Source organism: Lepidochelys kempii, chromosome 2, assembly GCF_965140285.1.
Source record: "Lepidochelys kempii isolate rLepKem1 chromosome 2, rLepKem1.hap1, whole genome shotgun sequence".
Taxonomy (NCBI): domain Eukaryota; kingdom Metazoa; phylum Chordata; order Testudines; family Cheloniidae; genus Lepidochelys; species Lepidochelys kempii.
In genome coordinates, this window is record NC_136381.1 from 229,195,291 (window position 1) to 229,213,383 (window position 18,093).

Genomic DNA, 18,093 nt, shown 5'->3' on the forward strand with positions numbered 1-18,093 from the left:
AAAGTCCCAATTCTGCAAACCCATACTCCCACCCGTAATCAGCCATGGGAATACTCATTTGAGTAAGGGTTGCAGGGTGGGATATTAAAACTTGCAAATCTCCCTAGTTACTAATGATTCTTAGAGACTATTATAGTCAGTCTATACAGAGCCCGGTCAGCATTGGAACTATAAAATTGGCACATTTCATGTCAGACAATGACAACGTTAGATAAAATCCAAACACTCCTGAACTGGTCATTGCTTTTAAATACTATGCTAATGTTATGGTATGTACCAACATAGTCATGTAGTCAGCTCAAAACTAGTAATGTTACCTCTAAAATAACCTCTAATCATATTGTAACTGTGTATCAGCTTCCTCTGACAAGTATAATAAAAATGTGCCACATCTGGGATTCATATAACTCACATGACCTTACTCAACATCTTCCTTCAGGGCAAACAATTTCCTTCATACCATTAAGCAAGACTTCACCATAGGCTCCAGAGGCTATTAGAAGTGTTGATTCCAATTCCCCTGAAAAACTGCAAATTTGGGCCAATTTACACTTCTCCTAGAATTACCAATTAGAGATGAAATAATTGACCATTTCTAAATATATGGGCCAGTGTAGAGTGGGCATTAAATGGAGAACATATACTTTGCTGAACTGATATGCAAAGAATTTAGTCATCAGCCTTTATAGGCCAAATTGTGGCACAGCTAGGGCACCCGTGTAGGAAAGTAAGGAGGTACAAAGTGCCCTCTTATACCCCTGTGGCAGCTATCTACATAACAGGTAACTGCATGAGAGGGGAATCAGACTTTGTGGAGCAGTTAGCCCCTCCCCACTCAGGTGGGTGGGAGCTGTAAGGAGCAGGCAGAATCTTGACTCTGTCCTCTCAATGCCCCTGGTGGTGTAGCTATGCTACTGTGTCAGACAGCATGCTGGGTATAAACCCGTCACACTGTACTCTTGCCCTGCAGCAGAAACCCCTTCACAAGTCAAAATCCCCTTCCTTGGCTGACCCAGGGACAGCACAACAAGGCACTCAAAGTGATGCGTTTCACTCAGATGAAGTGAAATTTAAGATTAAGGTGTCCCTTTAAGATTAGGAAATTTGTATAATGCTTATGTTGAAAGCAGGACTTATATAAAACTACTTAAAAATACATTATGCTGTTTGTAGTTTGAATTAAAAAGTCATTATTGAAACAATACAATTTTAATACATTTTGAACAGTTGAGAAATACGATATGTTAAAAATAGGTTAGGAACATTGCAGTTTAGTCCAAGATCCTACTCTGCTTTCATAAACACAGCAGATCATCATGCACTTCATATGACTGGGCTCAGTTAGTTGGCCCTTATATAAAATTCATGGCTCATCCTTCCCTTCCAGGAAGAATAGGTCCAGGAGGTGAATGTTTACATAGAAGAGCTTCTGCAGATCTGTCAGTCCACTGCATCCTCCCCTCTGAGAGGTAGGGCCAATAACACTATGGAGTAGGCAGTTTTTGGGTCCTCCAGCACCCCTACTGAGCAGAGATCCACAGCATATTCAGGAGGCCCCAGAAGTCTCTGACTGAATTCAAAGATCCCCTCCACTTCTGGGCTCCCCACAGCTGAGACAACATAACCAACAACATTGCCTCATTGGCCCATGGCTTCCTGCCCCAGATGCCTTGTCTTGGAAACATGTGGAGAGGATGTTACTCTCTTTAGAGTCAACTCTCTTTAGAGCCAACTTTCTAATCGCACAAAACGAAACACCCGACCCTTCTCTGAGGCTTCGTCCCTACTCACTCCATCCCCCCTCCCTCCGTCACTTGCTCTCCCCTACCCTCACTTACTTTCACTGGGCTGGGGCAGAGGGTTGGGGTGCAGGAGGGGTGAGGGTTCTGGCTGCAAGTGTGGGCTCTGGAGTGGGGCCAGGGATGAGAGGTTTGGGTGCAGGAGGGGGCTCCGGGCTGGGGTCAAGGGGTATGGAGTGTGGGAGTGGACTCAGAGCTGGGGTGCAGGTCCACGAGGGAGTTTGGGTGTGGGAGGGGGCTTAGGGCTGGGGCAGGAGGTTGGGGTGTGGGCTCTGGGAGGGAGCTAGGGTGCGGGATGGGTCTCAGGGCTGGGCAGGGGGTTGGGGTGCAGTAGGGGGTGCAGGCTCTGGGAGGGAGTTAGAGTGCAGTAGGGGGTTTGACTTGAGGCAGGCAGTTGCAGTGTGGGTTGGGGCTTCAGCCAGGTGGCGCTTATCTCAGGCAGCTTCCGGTGAGCAGCGCAGCAGGGCTAAGGCAGGCTCCTTGACTGCCCTGGCTCTGTGCAGCTCCCACAGGCACTGCCCCTACAGCTCCCATTGGCCGCTGTTCCCGGCCAATGGGAGCAGCAGAGCTGGCGCTCGGGCAGCCGCTGGAGCTTCCCTGATCACCCCTGTGCCTAGGGGCCGCAGGGACACGCTGGCCATTTCCAGGAGCTGTGTGGAGCCAGGGCAGGCAGGGAGCCTGCTTTAGCCTTGCTGCCCCGCCAACCAGACTTTTAACGGCCCAGTCAGCCGTGCTTCGACCAAGCATTCCAGTCAAAAACCGGATGCCTGGCAACCCTAAGCAGCAGTAGTCTTTATACATTTTATAGGGTAAAATACTGCCTCTCTAAGAAGAGAATATGCCCTGTTTAGAGCCTGTCCCCCAAACTCTTCCACCTTGGCCCTGCTCCCTGTCACATGGATTGCACCAACACCACACTGATCCAGGAGGCAGAAGATGTCGCTACTAGGGTTGGTTGAAAACAGGAGTTATTATCCCTTAAAATTTTGAAACAAAATGAAAAATTTCTATTTCGTTTGAAATTTTTTGCAGCGGTTTCTGAAAAAACAAACCAAATTCAATGGATTCTAAATGAGAATTTTGTCAGTTTTGTTTTCGTTTTTCCACCTGTCTATTCCCCCCAAGTGAAAATTTTCATTTAAAATAATTTTGTTGAAAAATCAGAAAATTTCAAATGATGTTAATTTTTCCTGAAATTATAAATTTTTCTCTCAAAAGTCATTTATAATCAATGAAACTTGGAGGAAAATGTTTGACCAGATCTAGTGGCTACATGAAAATGCCACTCTATCCTTCTGAAAAGGCACTTAGCAGTATGTATACAGGATATGGGTGACACAACAGAGTTTGGCAATACAAACTCTAAGTGGAGTTTACTATATTTAATTATACAGTGTAAAAATCAAGAGAATGAAAAACTCATCTCTTAGGATCAGATCCTCTGCTGATGGGAATCCTCACAGTTCCATTGATTTCAATGGTGCTATGATGATTTCAATGGTGCTATGATGTTTTACACCAGCAGAGGATTTGTCTTTTAGTATCTTGTCAAATCCAAGTGATATTTTTGATCATTAATTTAAACTACATTAGTATTTACTTTGCATGATAGTGTGAAAAACTGGGTACTGTGTATATGTACTACTGCCCACTTCTGGTTGGAATTGGAACTGCACATCATAGGCCCTTGAAATGCTAACACAGCTAATGTGAACTCCTTTAGCTCAAGTCCCAGTGAGCTGTGCTTTAGAAACAGGATAATCCAACTTGTGTCCCCTGTGCCATCCTGGTGCGCAGCACAGTAACAATGGTGAAATCCTAAATTGCACAAAATTTGACACTGGGAATATTTAGTGCAGAAATATTTCTAAAGAGATCACACAGTTTAGTCATAAACACTATTAGATTGGTGGTAAGTTAACTATTTTGAAAGTAGCATCAAGTTTAAGGGAGATCTTGTGATGTTTAAATGGGTTTGTTTGTACTATGAGGCACTCTATGCTTGTAAGAAGTGGGAAAAGCTAAAAATAACAGATTTTATAATAAGTAAGGCTGAGAGAGTTAGAGCAGTTAAGCAGGACTGGAGTCAGAAGGGTTTCTGAGATCTGGAAAGTTGATTTAAAGCTCTGTGGTAAAATAGACTGAGTTCAACTTTCAAACTTCTTGCAAATGCAAGTTGGTATGGTGATTACTCAACAAGCAGGACAATTTTGAACAATTAAAGGAAGAGAACTGCTGTAGATAAGAAACAACTTGGAAATGGCATCTTTGTCCTTTGACTGTATGGCCTTGTCTGTATCAACAGTCTTGGATGACGTGGAGTAAGAAGACTAGAATCTTGTCTTCCCTATAGTGTCTATCATTGCTACCACCATGAGAGCTACTCTGGTGGCTACAAAATGAAGCCCATGATTGAACAGACAAACAAGGTTTTTCCTCCAAACCTTAAAACAACAGAACAGTTTGCTTGAAATACATCTATACCCTTCGATCTGATGTAAAAACCCAGATCAGTGTATTTTAATTCTAACACAACTGAATATTACAAAAAAAGTGATAGCGAGATATAATACAAGCAGTTGCATCTCTCTAATTATCTTCTTATAAGTTTTCTGCCTTGAATTTAGGCATAAACAAAATCTAGTGAATCTTTGTATATATAGTTTATATATAGTATATATATATATCTTTTGTGCCAGCTAAATCTTTGACTTTGTGAATATCTGTAAATATGATTTAAAATACATTGGTTTGGCCTTCTGACTCAATTAATGCCTACCCGTTATCCTTCCCTAGGAGAGATGTATAAAGTCACAAATCACCACCTTATGGACCCTGGAGACTCAAAGCTTGGTCCGTCAAAAACAAGGAGTGATGTAGGTTACACATTCCACAGTGTGTAAAGGCTGGACTGTAGAATTTTTTTTTGACAGAATAGTTTTCTGCTGAGAGATGGAATTTCCTTGAAATAGACATGTTTTGTAGGAATGTGTCAATTTTGACAAAATTTTCCTTGGGAAAAGGTCAAAAGAAATAGTTCTGACTTTCTTGCTCTATTGTGATAGTATTGAAATGTTTTAACTACCATTTAGATTCATGTGGACTTTTATAGTCTATTAAATATTCACTTAAATATATTGACATATTACATTGATTGTAATTTATTACATTTAATATTGTAACAGACTATAAAGGCAAAACAAAATGAATTGACATTATCTAAATAAAACAATAAAGTTCCCATCAAACATGTTGATTTTGATTAAACTACATTTTCTCTGATCAATATGGGTTTTGGAGGACTCAACCTGTGCCTACACCGTGGTCTTGCCAGCCTTGCCTCTCAGAGGGGAGGATGCAGTGTACTGGCAGAACTGCAAAATTTCAAGTCTTTCATATAAATGTTTGTCTCTTGGCTTGGTTCTCTATGGAAGGAAAGAATGAGCCTTGGCTTTTACTTAAGAGCTGAGCAACTGATCTGTCATATGAAATGCATTATGATTTGCTGTGTTTACGACAACAGAATCGGGTCTTTGATTAATCTACAAAATGTTACTAACCTTAAAATTATACCAAAATGCTAATTAAAACAGTTCTATTCTTAGTATCTTAGCCTAAGTAAAATGCATGGACTAGATCATGATTATAAGGTTATAGATCATATAAAAATCAGAGCAAAATTATTCAATGGTCCTGACTGGAACTTTTTTGGAATTTTTGTCTTATGGAAATTTTTGAAATTGTGGAACATTTTTTTTGTCTCAAAATATCAGACTTTTCCCTGGAAGGAAAATTCCACTTTTCATCCATCTCTCCTGAACTGAAGTTTGTAACAGAAAATTTTGATTCTGGTTTGTAGATGTGGAGATATGTAATGCATAAAGAATTTGATTGGGGACATATCAATATGATAAACAGAAATGATTGTCAGTTCCTAATACAACTTATTTACTATTATTGATAATTCATTCAACACAAAGGGAAATGTGGTTAAAGATTTGATACTATAGACTCCTATTCTGCTCACAGATGAATCCTTGCCAGCTACTCCACAAACATCTACAGCTGAGCAGTAGAGGCAGATACCCCTCTATTTTGGTGAGCCATTCACTCAAACACATAACAGTCAGCAATTTCTGAGTGGAAAATGTAACTCCTCAAATTCATCATTTTAAGTTGCCTTTAGAAGCTCCAGTATTTATTATAATTTCAGGTTGCCATGGTAAAAATCATTACCCCATGTCTAATCCTCAGAAATATGCATTCAAGTCACTCCAAACAAAGTTTTCAAATGCCTAAATCCACACTTTCTGGGATACTGATCATATCATTTGAACTGATGGGAGTAGCAAGTACTTGGCACTAGAAATGATCAAAGATTAACAACTCCCTCTCCCCCAAAACAACTCCCCTGAAAAATGTCAGAGATGTTTCCATTTTGCAAGGTTCAAAACTGACCCACTCTGTTTTTTTCCTCCAAAAATTGTCACTATTTTTAATTTATTTTTTCTTAAAAGTTTTATAGACATTTTTCATTTACTGAAAACCTGGTTTACTGAAAATTTTCAATAAACCATTTCAACAGTGGATTAGATAATGCTAAATTTTACTTACAAAGTTGCAATTTTTTCTTTGGCAAAGAACATCACCCTATTTTACAGAGTGGGAAGTGGAGGCTTAGAAATGGTAAAATGCTTGTGTGAGGGATCACCATAGTTTGGTAGATCAGAGGGTGAATAGTCAGCACTTCTGAAAATTAGACTCTCCAAAATGTCTCAGATTAGTCCCCCAAAATGGAGATATTCAAATCAACAGTCATAAATTTAGGCCGTAAGTTCTAACCCTGATTCTGATACCTTTTTGCTGTATAGCCTTAGGCAGGTCAGTTAACTTCTCTGAACTTCAGTTCCCTCATTGCTAAAATGGGAATAGTACTATTTGCCTACTTCATACAAACGTTGTGAGGGCTAACTAAATACCATTTGTAAACTGTGATTAAAGTGTAAAACAGCAATCAGGCCAATAGGTGCTCAGATTTCACTGTGATAAGCAGTGGCACTCGAACATTTTTAATAGTGAGGGTGCTAAAAGCCAGTCCCCTTTCCCCTGACCATCCCTCCCCCACCCCCCAGAGGTGAGGCCGGGAGCAAAGCCCCAAGCACGGGGCAGCAGCCAGGACCCCGGGCATGTGGGGTGGTAACAGAGCCCTGGGTGCATGGCGGCAACTGAGACCCCAGGGCCGGGCTGGCCGGTGCTGCTCTCCTAGTTCCTGCACCTATGGTGATAAGTGCAATAGAAGAGGCACAGGTAAGAACAGAACGCGGGTGTCCCTGGCCCCCAGTCTTGTGTTTGCGGACTACTATTCTAACAGCCTTTCGAAAATTCGAAAGTGTGATTTTTTTTTTTAATTACAGGAACTGGCTCTTTGATTTTTCACAAACATCTAGATAGTGAAAAGCTTCCATGGGACATTTGGTTGAATAGTTTTGAATTTCAGAAAGTTGCAGCAAATTCGTGATGATTTTCTTAACTCAATTTTTGAATGAAGAGAATTTTGTTAGGAATATTTTCCTCGGCTTCAGTAGATGCCCTTCTAACTAAGTAACACAGATACCATACTAGTAAAGTAGTACATGCATAAGTCTAAAAGATCAGGATAAAGCCCAAAGAATTTTGCAGAGAGTATAAAAAAGAAATTGTATGTGTTTATGGCATTTTGCCCTATGCTTTAGTTTTATAATCTTAGATGATGGCTAAAACAATATTTTCCTAATACTGGAAAGCATACAGTAATCCAAATCTTCTTAGACTTCCTGAAACTTTTCTGGTAGGATGGTTTTCTTTCATTCTTCTAATTTTGAAATGTCAGTCAACAGGCATTTCACACAAGTTACACAGCTGGCTAAGAGATACAGAAATCTATCCCATGGGATGGAGGAATTATTTGCCTATTGGAGTTTCCCTACTAATTGTTTTCATATGTACAATACAAGGTTATATCAACGAGAGAGAAAAATTACAGCATGGAAAATCAACAGCTGCTCTTCAATCATTTTGGGAGACTGAATTAATTTACTTTGTATAGTAGGAGCTGAACCTTTAGGGAACTGTAGATTATAATATAATAGCCAGAAATGTAATCATCCTTCTACTAAGACACTTGAATTATATGTAAAACTCTTGTAGATATAAACCAAAAACATCTTTCAGATTATTCCAATACAAAGAATAAGTATTAAACGAATAACTTTATCCTCATAGTACATTCTCCTCTCCCAATAATATATTGCATTTGGAATGTGACCCATGACAGAAATATTTTAATGTTTCCTGAAGAGTTGTGCAGGAACCAAATTTTTATTTTGGGGGAATTCACAGTTTCAAAATTTCTTCTGTTCCAGAATGAATACAAAAATTAGAAATTTCTCACAGACAGAAATTCAAAAACGAATAAATACATAAATAAATAATTTTGGTTAGCTGAAATGTTTTATTTCAATTTTGTTATGTATATAAAATTTCAAAATGGCAAATTGAAATGTTACATTCCGAAAAGGTCAAAACTTTTTGAAATGTCTTTTAGCAAATTTTCTTTCTAAATTAATTTTTACAGAAGGCAGCATTTCTGCAAAATGTTTTACTTTCAACAAATCAGGAATTTCTGACAGAAGAATGTTCCAACCAGCTCTAGTCTAGCTCTGTCTCCATCTGCTGGTAGGAGGTTACTTTATCTTACTGCTTTTAAGACAATGTAGAAACATATATTAATAAATGGTGAACCTTTTCAAAAAGGATCCATTAAATCTATTTTTTTAAAAGAATATATATTCTATAGCTCAATGTTTATAACAAAAGTGTGCTGTGTTTCTTTGTGTTTGGGGTATTATTCACCTTATGATGAATAAATGAAAGAACATGATACATGTGAACAATGAAAGAACAATACATCTCCCACATTGATGGCGAATGTTTCTAAAATGCTAACATGGAATAATGCCAGTCTTTAAGTATTCACTGTTTGGGTTGAATAAATAAGCCTTTTTTGAGAGCTTCCTCTCTTTCTTCTGTTTTATTTCCTTTTACTACACTCCGCTACCTTGAAAGACTGCGTGAAAGCAAGACTCAAACTGGCCAAGAAGAGCTGGATACAACTTCCTATGGAACTGGTTATAGGAGTGCAAAACAAGGCATTCTGTCCCTTCCTTAAATGGATGAGCATTCTCCTTCCTCATACAAAATATGGGGTGAAACAAAATGGCAGCACATTAAGTCAATAGAGTACCGGGGATGTAGCATCAGTGTAATAACTTATACATCCTCAGTGAACAACTGCATCCTTACCAAACAGGGAAATGGGTTCACTTTTGTAATAGGATATTTTCCATCCAATCTGGTCTGTTCCACCCACTCAGACACCACATTTGAATTTAGGGCATGATCCTATGAGATGCTGCGCATCCTCAACTACCATGGGATATGATGATGCTCAGCACCTCTCAGGATTGGGCTTCTGGCTACTACACTTCAAATGTTTATGAAGCAAGGGAAAATAATTTGATTCTACTCTATGTCGGTTGGGTTCTAATACCACACACATTACTGCAGCATTTGAGCACCTGCACAAACACTAGAAAGATGTCTGGAGCAAGAAGAGAAAGATTTCTTGTCTTATCGCTGACTTACCAGGCAACCATAATCATAGAGTCAGGAAGCTGACAAGTTTTATTGTCAGGATTTACAATCATTGGGTGCAGCATGAGCTGAGCATCGACTGTCACAACAGGCCTTGCTCTACATTTGGGGGAGAGAAACAGGTCAACACACGCAGCAGGAATAAGTGGCTATTCAAATTAAGAGAGGTCTAAGACTGCAGACGGAACATTTAACCTTTTAATAATACAATTATCTTAAAGACAGCTGTAAATAGAATCATAGAATATCAGGGTTGGAAGGGACCTCAGGAGCTCATCTATTCCAACCCCCTACTCAAAGCAGGACCAATCCCCAACTAAATCATCCCAGCCAGGGCTTTGTCAAGCCTGACCTTAAAACTTCAAAGGAAGGAGATTCCATCACCTCCCTAGGTAAAGCATTCCAGTGCTTCACCACCCTCCTAGTGAAAAAGTTTTTCCTAATATCCAACCTAAACCTCCCCCACTGCAACTTGAGACCATTACTCCTTCTTCTGTCATCTGCTACCACTGAGAACAGTCTAGATCCATCCTCTTTGGAACCCCCTTTCAGGTAGTTGAAAGCAGCTATCAAATCCCCCCTCATTCTTCTCTTCCGCAGACTAAGCAATCCCAGTTCCCTCAGCCTCTCCTCATAAGTCGTGTGTTCCAGTCCCCTAATCATTTTTGTTGCCCTCCGCTGGACATTTTCCAATTTTTTTATTATAAATAGGGTCCCTCAGGTGGATGGGAGTTTTGTTGTTGCTATTCACTTTCCTGAAGAAATTGAAGATTCTATTTGGCAGAAAGTATAACCTCTCTTTTTCCATAGATTTGGTCATTTTGATAATTCTTCACAAAAATTACAAACTACCAGGACAAATCACTAAAACAGGAACCTGAATTTACAGTAGACATAGACACAGATGCATGATTGTGCAAAAGCCAGATATGTACAACAAGTTCCGTTAAGCAAGCACTGTCCCCCCGCCAGCAATGTCAAAATGCTCACACAGGGTCAAATTCTGCCCTGAAGGCTCTGAAACCTGGACTAGGCTCCACATTTGTGCAGCTGACAGCAGCCTTTCAGTAGTTGTTTTACAACCTGTCATCTTTCTGTCATGATTCAAAAAAGGGGCATCTTCAGATTTGCTGTCTTCTGTAATTGTGTTTGATTCTCTCTGAAAAGGGGATGTGATTTGGCTTAAACAGAAGTTCTTAGGAAATATTTAAATCAGCCATAGGCTGCAACCTAACTGACAGAATAATGTTAAGAGAAGAAGCAGCTGAAGGTGGATATATATGGCTGCTGTGTGCACCTGTGAGTAACGGCTGGTTATTAATTAGCTACCCAGTAATTTAGAGTAGTTTATAACAGGGTTGGAAATAGAGAAAGTTCTAAATTACATGTTCACAGGGTATGATTTTATTGTACATTAACTTACAGGAGTCTGATAAAAAATAAATCACTACCCTTAAAGTTTTAATCTACAATTCATGTTCTAGTGTTAATTTTTCATTGTAACATCAGTTGGGGCCTCAAAAATGAAAGGATTTCTTGCATTTTTGTACAGCAGGGAAAACAATTTCTCAAACAAGCTTCAGTTTGTATTATTAAATGCACATAGCCATGTTTGTCCAACAATACCAATTTCACATTAAAACACAAAAGTCAGGAAATGAAAAAAAGATGAGGTGCTCATAATATTAACATGCCAAATGGCACAAACCCCCTTTTGGGTTGCAAAATGAAATGTAGATCTATACATATCAATTCTGATTCTCCATTACCCTGCATCTTGTGCGGTCATTTATGCCACTGCAAAGTGGTTGCAAAACAATACTGGATCAGCATGGTAGTACTTTATACACTGACTCCATGAGGTTCAGGGAAATGGACCATCAGTCCACTGTACATATTGCTGTAATGTGCAAATTGAGCTAATGCCACCAATGTGAGTTTTTGTTACCCTTTCATTTCTTTACTTTTGCTTGTCCATACATTTGTAACCTTAGGGTAAGATCATGCCCTGTCATTGCAGGTGTGTAGGGTTGGGAAAAACAGAAGGCTACAAGAAGCCGAGCAGTTTGGCAGCACTGTTGCAGTATTTATGCTCAGGACGGCTCAGTTTTGGATGGGCACAGGTTTCTGTACAGCTCGATTAACAGAACAGCAGCAGATTTTGTCTTAAGTTTCTGAGAGCTATAATTTATGTATTTTGAATAAAACCTTTGGATTTGCAGAAAACTATAGTATGCAGCAAAAACATTGGAGACTAAAATTATGGGCTGTGTAATTCATTAGCCACTGTGATTTTACTCCTGACTTTGTATTTTAGGCACGTTTAATAAAGAGGGAGCTATTTTGTTATATGCTTCATTAAAATAATACATTCTCCCTCATAGAAATGGTCTTGACAGCAGTCTGAAAGTAGAAGTCCTTGTGCTTGTCAGGTAGTTCACACCCTAGTGTCACTAAGCGGACAAGGCTACATGAAAATCTAAAATTATTAGTAGGTGCTATTACGCCACGGTAGGAAGTAACTCTTCAGTCACATCGCTTTTTTAATTCTCCCTCATTAAGGACTATTTACCTGCAACAATAAAGCTTTCATTTTCAATTATTTGGGACTCAGCTCATTTCGAAAAAGTGTGGTTACAATTTTTAAATGAGAAAAGTGTCATTTTTCTTGCCTTGCCTAACTTAAAGTTGGTAGGAGGATTTGATCAAAACACTGGTTTGTAGATAGACTGAGATAGGCACTTTCAACCAAAATGGAGAATTTTTCTAAGAATGATGAGCATATGAGAAGAGGGACTTATAGCACTATAGCATTTGCTGCTAAGAATACACTATAATCTATCATTTATTTACATACAGTATAAAGTAACAAAAATGTGAAATAAGATTGCTCGCAGATCTCCTGCTTGAGCTGTAAAACAAAACTTCCATAAAATTTATCACATACCTGTAAACAGCTACTTTTCCAGCTCCAAATGCACCTACTATTAAATCTGGAAAAAACAAAATAATTTTATAAGAACAACTTACTACCCTCCAGCACAATTTTGCAGCCTAATTTATTCATATTCAAAACACAGTAACATAAAACAAATGAGCTAACTCATACTTTCCGGGTCATTCTACAAAAACATAGTGAGGAAAAATATTTCACATTTTTGCCATGGTAGCATATTAGTTCACTCTCAGCCTACATAACACAGAGTCATCCATGCCACAATCTCTTTCTAGCTTGTCTTGGAAGGGAAACAACTATTTCTTTAAAAATCCAAATGTTTTACTCCAAACCATTACCTGTCTGTCACACGAATGAGTGGCAAACAGGTGCAACTTTTTGGGTGGACAATCTCATACCAGTTTAAAGTAATGTAGTTTAAATCATTTTTTCCTGATGACCTCTGATCCCATCCTGATTTATTAGATGAATTGTATTTTTGTTAATTTAGGTATTACCATACTTTAATATCTATCTAGAGAGAGAGGTAAATTTTATAGTTTAAATTATAACCATATATTTGTTTAATTTGCATGGGAGATCTGTGCCTTTAAGAGACCCAGCAGTGGCACACGCTAGAAAATTATTTTAATGTAATTTAAATTTGTTAAATTAATTTAGTTAACCCAGTGCACACACAGTGTGTAAACCAACCTACAGATTCTCTGTTGAGTAACATATCCCTGCCAGGCACTATTGGGCTGATTCTCCTTAAACTGGATTTACAATGCTGGAACTCCAGTGGCTTCACTGGAGAGCACACTTCTATGAGGGGCCATCCCAGTGAGAATGTGTGAGCGGTTTCTCCCCTTGCGGCACTTAGGAGCTCCCTTTGTGATAATGGCTCTCTCAGACAACTCTCAATGGACTCGAAGCCTGGGCAAGTAGAACCTGAAGAGAAGTTTACCGCCTTGGTTAAGATGTTGTGAGGTGAGGTGTCGCAAGACAACAGCTCATGTGACAAAAACTCTCCTAAGATTTTCCACTCAGCTGGGTTCCCTGAGTCTCACAATAATCCAAATGGATTTAATAAGATATTTCTCAAGAAGACATGTGGGAAAAGAAACATCATGCTATGTCACAAACAGATAGAAAAAAGACAAGTAAAATAGGGGTTCCATTAAACCTATCATATATCCTTGCAGGCTTTAAAGCTGTGGTTTAAATTACAGCAGCTGATTTCAGAATCTGAGCTTCCATATAAGAAAGATGCCTCAAGCCTTCATGGCTGCAAAGAAAAGCTTGAAGTGGTGACAGATATCTGCCTGAATCTGCTGAGTCTGAGGACTGGTCTACACCAAAAACTTACATCAGCATGGCTGTCTTCTAGGGGTGTGAAAAATCCACAAACCTGAGAGATATAGCTATACCGACCTAACCCTGTTTTAGACAGTGCTAGGTCAATGGAAGAATTCTTTTGTGAACCTAGCTACCACCTCTCGAAGAGATGGACTACATATGCCAATGTGGTAGTTAATGTCAACACTGACGCGCTACAATGGTTCAGCTGCAGCACAGCAGCTGTAGCAGTTTAAGTGTAGGCATACTCTGAAACAATGCCTCTGAGAGGAGTGAATTGCTCCACTCATCATAATGGAGTGTTAACTCTAAGACCCACTGTTCTGGAGAGCCGCACCAACACCACCTCAACCTCAACATAGGAATCTATGTGTGGAGGGCCTCTGTACCTCAATCTCTTCAAGGCTTTGCTAGGGTGAAGTTGAAAGGGGACCACACATGTCAAATCCTCTGCACAGGTAAGTAGGGGCTACACTCCCCCACAGCCTACTGGAAGACAGGGAATGGTGGTCTAGAGAAGGATGAGGCCCATTCTTGCCAAAAATGAGTGGTGGTAGACCCCCCAGAAGCCCAGCAGACTGCTAGTGTGAGGGCTCCAGCATCTACCAACTCAACCAGGGCAAGAGGTGTAGCAAAGGAGTGGGGCCATGCTATGGGGGCAAGGCAAAGAGGCCCCCCATTTGGAGCTGTATCTATGGCTCTGGATTGTGCTGATTTGGGAGCTGCAATTCATTCATTGAGCAGCCACTCACACCCTACATCAAGCTGAGCTCAGCTGCAGGGGAGAATCTACCCCAACATGACCTCCCAAAGAACTTGGAAGAGCATGAGTATTAATTGGGAACAGAGGAATTAGACTGAATAAGCAAACATTAAAAGGTCTGATTGTGTTAATGGTGATATATAAAATCTAAAATAAGGATAATAAAGATGATGTCACTGTACATTCACACAGAATAATTTACTGAAAGGTCCATCCAGAATTCAACTACAACTGTGGTCAGTTTATTATAATTCATTAGTCTCATTGTACTCTGTTTCACTGTCATTTAGGGCCCAATCCAACTCCTACAGCACTAAATGGAAAGAGCTTTTTTTGACACTGATGGGAGTTAGGCCAAACCCTTCATTAGCGAAGTAATAGTTCTGAACATGCATAATGTCAGAGTCATTTATGAGCAGTAGTTTGTAAGTTTATTGTGTGTTGTGTAAAGGAAAAGCCATTAATCATTTCTGTGAAACATACGTGCAAGACGTCCAAATTATCTGAAGTTTGGCAACTTTCTTCTCCTAAAAATAGATGGAAGTTGTCTTCATTACTTGCTTTTTTATTGCTACATATGAAATGTCACTGATGCAAAGGTTATTAGCTGAAAAACAAATGTTTGACAAGGCAATTGGAATTTCCACAGCAAAAAAGTAATCTTAACTAACTGTCAGGATCTCTTCCAAATGAAGCCTGAAGAAAAACACTTGCAAGCTGGAACATAAGACTGCATCTATTTCATTAGTTAGGGTTTGTTTTCTTTTTTCACAAAGGCAAGTCGCTATGACCCTAATTTAAAAAGATCATCTATGAATCACTAATAAGAAATAGCTATTAGACTGTTTCCACTTTAATTCCAACTTCCAAAACTGAAATCCACTGCAAACCCCTGAGTAATGCCCACAGATGAGAATGGGAGTTAGACATAGGTCTGAAGAGAAGAAATGATCATTGACAAATATCTGTTCCCATCCTGTAAGGTGCTGCATTCCTCTCACAAAGTACTGAATGGTCTCAGTTCCCCAGGGACTGCTCCCATTTAAATTAGTTGGAGCAGAGGCATGCCCATTGGGAGCAAAGGATGCTTAACACTGGGCTCCACCTGAGAAACGTACATCTATTTACAAATGCAACATGGGGTCTCCCTCCCATAGATACAGATCAGGTGGTTTATGAGGGGAGTATTCTCCCAAGGTATCTAAATGTAACCCGCAAGGTTACATTAAAATCCTCCCCAGCTTTATCAATATTTGCTGAATACCCATAATAGTTGGATTAAGAAGGTTTCAGAGTAACAGCCGTGTTAGTCTGTATTCACAAAAAGAAAAGGAGTACTTGTGGCTCCTTAGAGACTAACCAATTTATTTGAGCATAAGCATAAGCATCCGATGAAGTGAGCTGTAGCTCATGAAAGCTTATGCTCAAATAAACTGGTTAGTCTCTAAGGTGCCACAAGTACTCCTTTTCTTTTTGGATTAAGAAGGGAATTCAGCAAATTGCCCGTTCAAAACTTACCATTTCCCCTTCCTTTTGGGCCCAAAATGTCCTGTCTGCCTTTTCCCTTGGCAGAAAATGGCCCTGCCAGGCTGAGTGATCCATAGGACTGAAATGCCCTAGAACCCCATTGTGCCATAACTCAGGAAACAAGAAATTTCAAGGGATGTTTCCACTGAGAACTGTTGTGATAACTGGGCTTACAAATTTACCCTAATTGTAAGCTCAGCTGTAGAAAATGAGTGTAAATTCATGAATTGTCACAATGACCTGTTGTTTACGATGTAAGGAGGAGACAGAAAGGCTGAACTAATTTAAACAGAAAGGGTTTTACTGATACCACTCAAGGACTATGTTAAGTTTATGACTGGTAAACAAGAGATGCAGAGAACAGAAGTTAGGTGTGTCGGAAGTTAGGCCTATTGGTGGACAAAATAATGAGAGGATGGCCTATTCCACCCAACACTCCCTTTCTAGGTTCTTAGAAAGAAAAGACTTTGGGAGGAAATTAGCAGAAGCAGCAGCTGTCTGCAGTGAGCTTTAACATCATAGCTGCAACCCCCATTATCTCTTGGGATCCCAGACCACCTTTGTCCTAATACTGAGACATGTCCTGACCAGACCGGGCCAGAGAGAGGGCTTCAGATGGCACTGACACCTCAAATGGCTTAAGATAAATCTCAGCCACCACCTCAGATGTGAGACTTCACCAGCCCTCTCCTCTGCCATGTATGTCCTTTTCTTCTCCAACCTTTTAAATTTTCTTTTCTGTCTCTCTCCTTTTGCCTTCTGTTTCATAAGAGTCTGTCTTAGATGTCCAAGACTGCATATTTTGCAATGCTGTTGTGAGCCTGTGACCAGAAAGAGGCAACTAAAAGCAATGCCCTAACCAGCCTGATGCTGGTACAAGTTTGCCAGGTCTCAGAGTGGCTGATAAGACCATGTGTTTCTCCAGCAGTGAGGTTGCAAGTGAAAGTCAACACCAGAGACAGAAGCTCCATTTTCTACCTTTCTTTCCCTTTTGTGTTTTGTCTTCTAAGTAACAGGATCAGACTTTAACAACAGCTACAATGATAGTTCCAGGCCATCTCAACTAACTTCTGCTCTTGTCCCCAAAAGGATAGCCATTACCATCTTTGATGCTATCTAAAAGATTGTCAGACAAGGGTTTTTTTCCTTTCAGAAACTCTTTCCAGCTAAAGGGAAAGGGAACAAGGGATGTTGTTAAAATGAAAGCCCTATTCAATACTTTACATTTCAAATGCTTTAATTGTTTTTCCTTCTTTTCTGTATTTTCAATAAAAAGTTAAAAGGACTTTTAATGATGTGTTTGCCATGGTACTAAGCACTCTGAGGTCTCTGTATAGAAAAATCCCAAACCTTGTTTAAAATTGTTTAATGTTGGACTGTGACTGGGTTATGACCCAGTGACCTTTGACTCCTGGAGTCTATATATTGCATCTAAATTAACACAACAGAACCCTTCAGTTTAGATGAATGAAACCCAAACTGGAGGGATTCACAGAGCTTAGTCCTGAGATAAACTCTCCCTACATGAAATTAGGTAAAGATGCAGATGAATAATTCAAAGAGTACTGCGGAAATTAAACCACTCTAGTTATCTCCATGACTGATTTTCATTTTGCTGCAAATAAAGGGCTTAATTCTGCAAGACCTTACATGGTAAAGAGAAGGGAAAGTCCATCCGCTGACCTATTGGACATGATGATCAACAGCTACATAAGTAGCAACCACCCGTGGCAGAGAAAGGCACATTAGGCTCGGGAAGGTGAGCTGACACCTCCACCAGCATCCCTTTCCCCATCGATGTGCCAGATCTGAAAGGATGTATGCTGAGGATGGAAATTTGGCATGGCTTGTGCAGTGGTGCTGGCTATGTCTACACTGGAGCTGGAAGGTGTAATTTCCAACTGAGCTAGCATGCTAAAAATAGACACGGAGCTGCAGCGGAAGGGGCAAGATATCCCAAGGGCACACCTAGAATCTCAGATGGGATTGTACTTGGGACAGCTAGCCTGTCCCACTCC

The 18,093-nt window shown here is 39.8% G+C and overlaps 1 protein-coding gene across 1 annotated transcript in view; it reads right to left on the minus strand.

Moving 5' to 3' along the window:
• Nucleotides 1-18,093, minus strand: part of ITGA8 (integrin subunit alpha 8) — a 172,565-nt gene that overhangs the window by 91,137 nt on the left and 63,335 nt on the right. Inside the window, exons 14-15 of the mRNA XM_073334109.2 lie at nucleotides 12,439-12,484; nucleotides 9,483-9,590 (exon numbers count right to left, since the gene is read on the minus strand). Coding sequence (XP_073190210.2) covers nucleotides 9,483-9,590; nucleotides 12,439-12,484 — 154 coding nt within the window. The remainder of the gene's footprint in view (nucleotides 1-9,482; nucleotides 9,591-12,438; nucleotides 12,485-18,093) is intronic.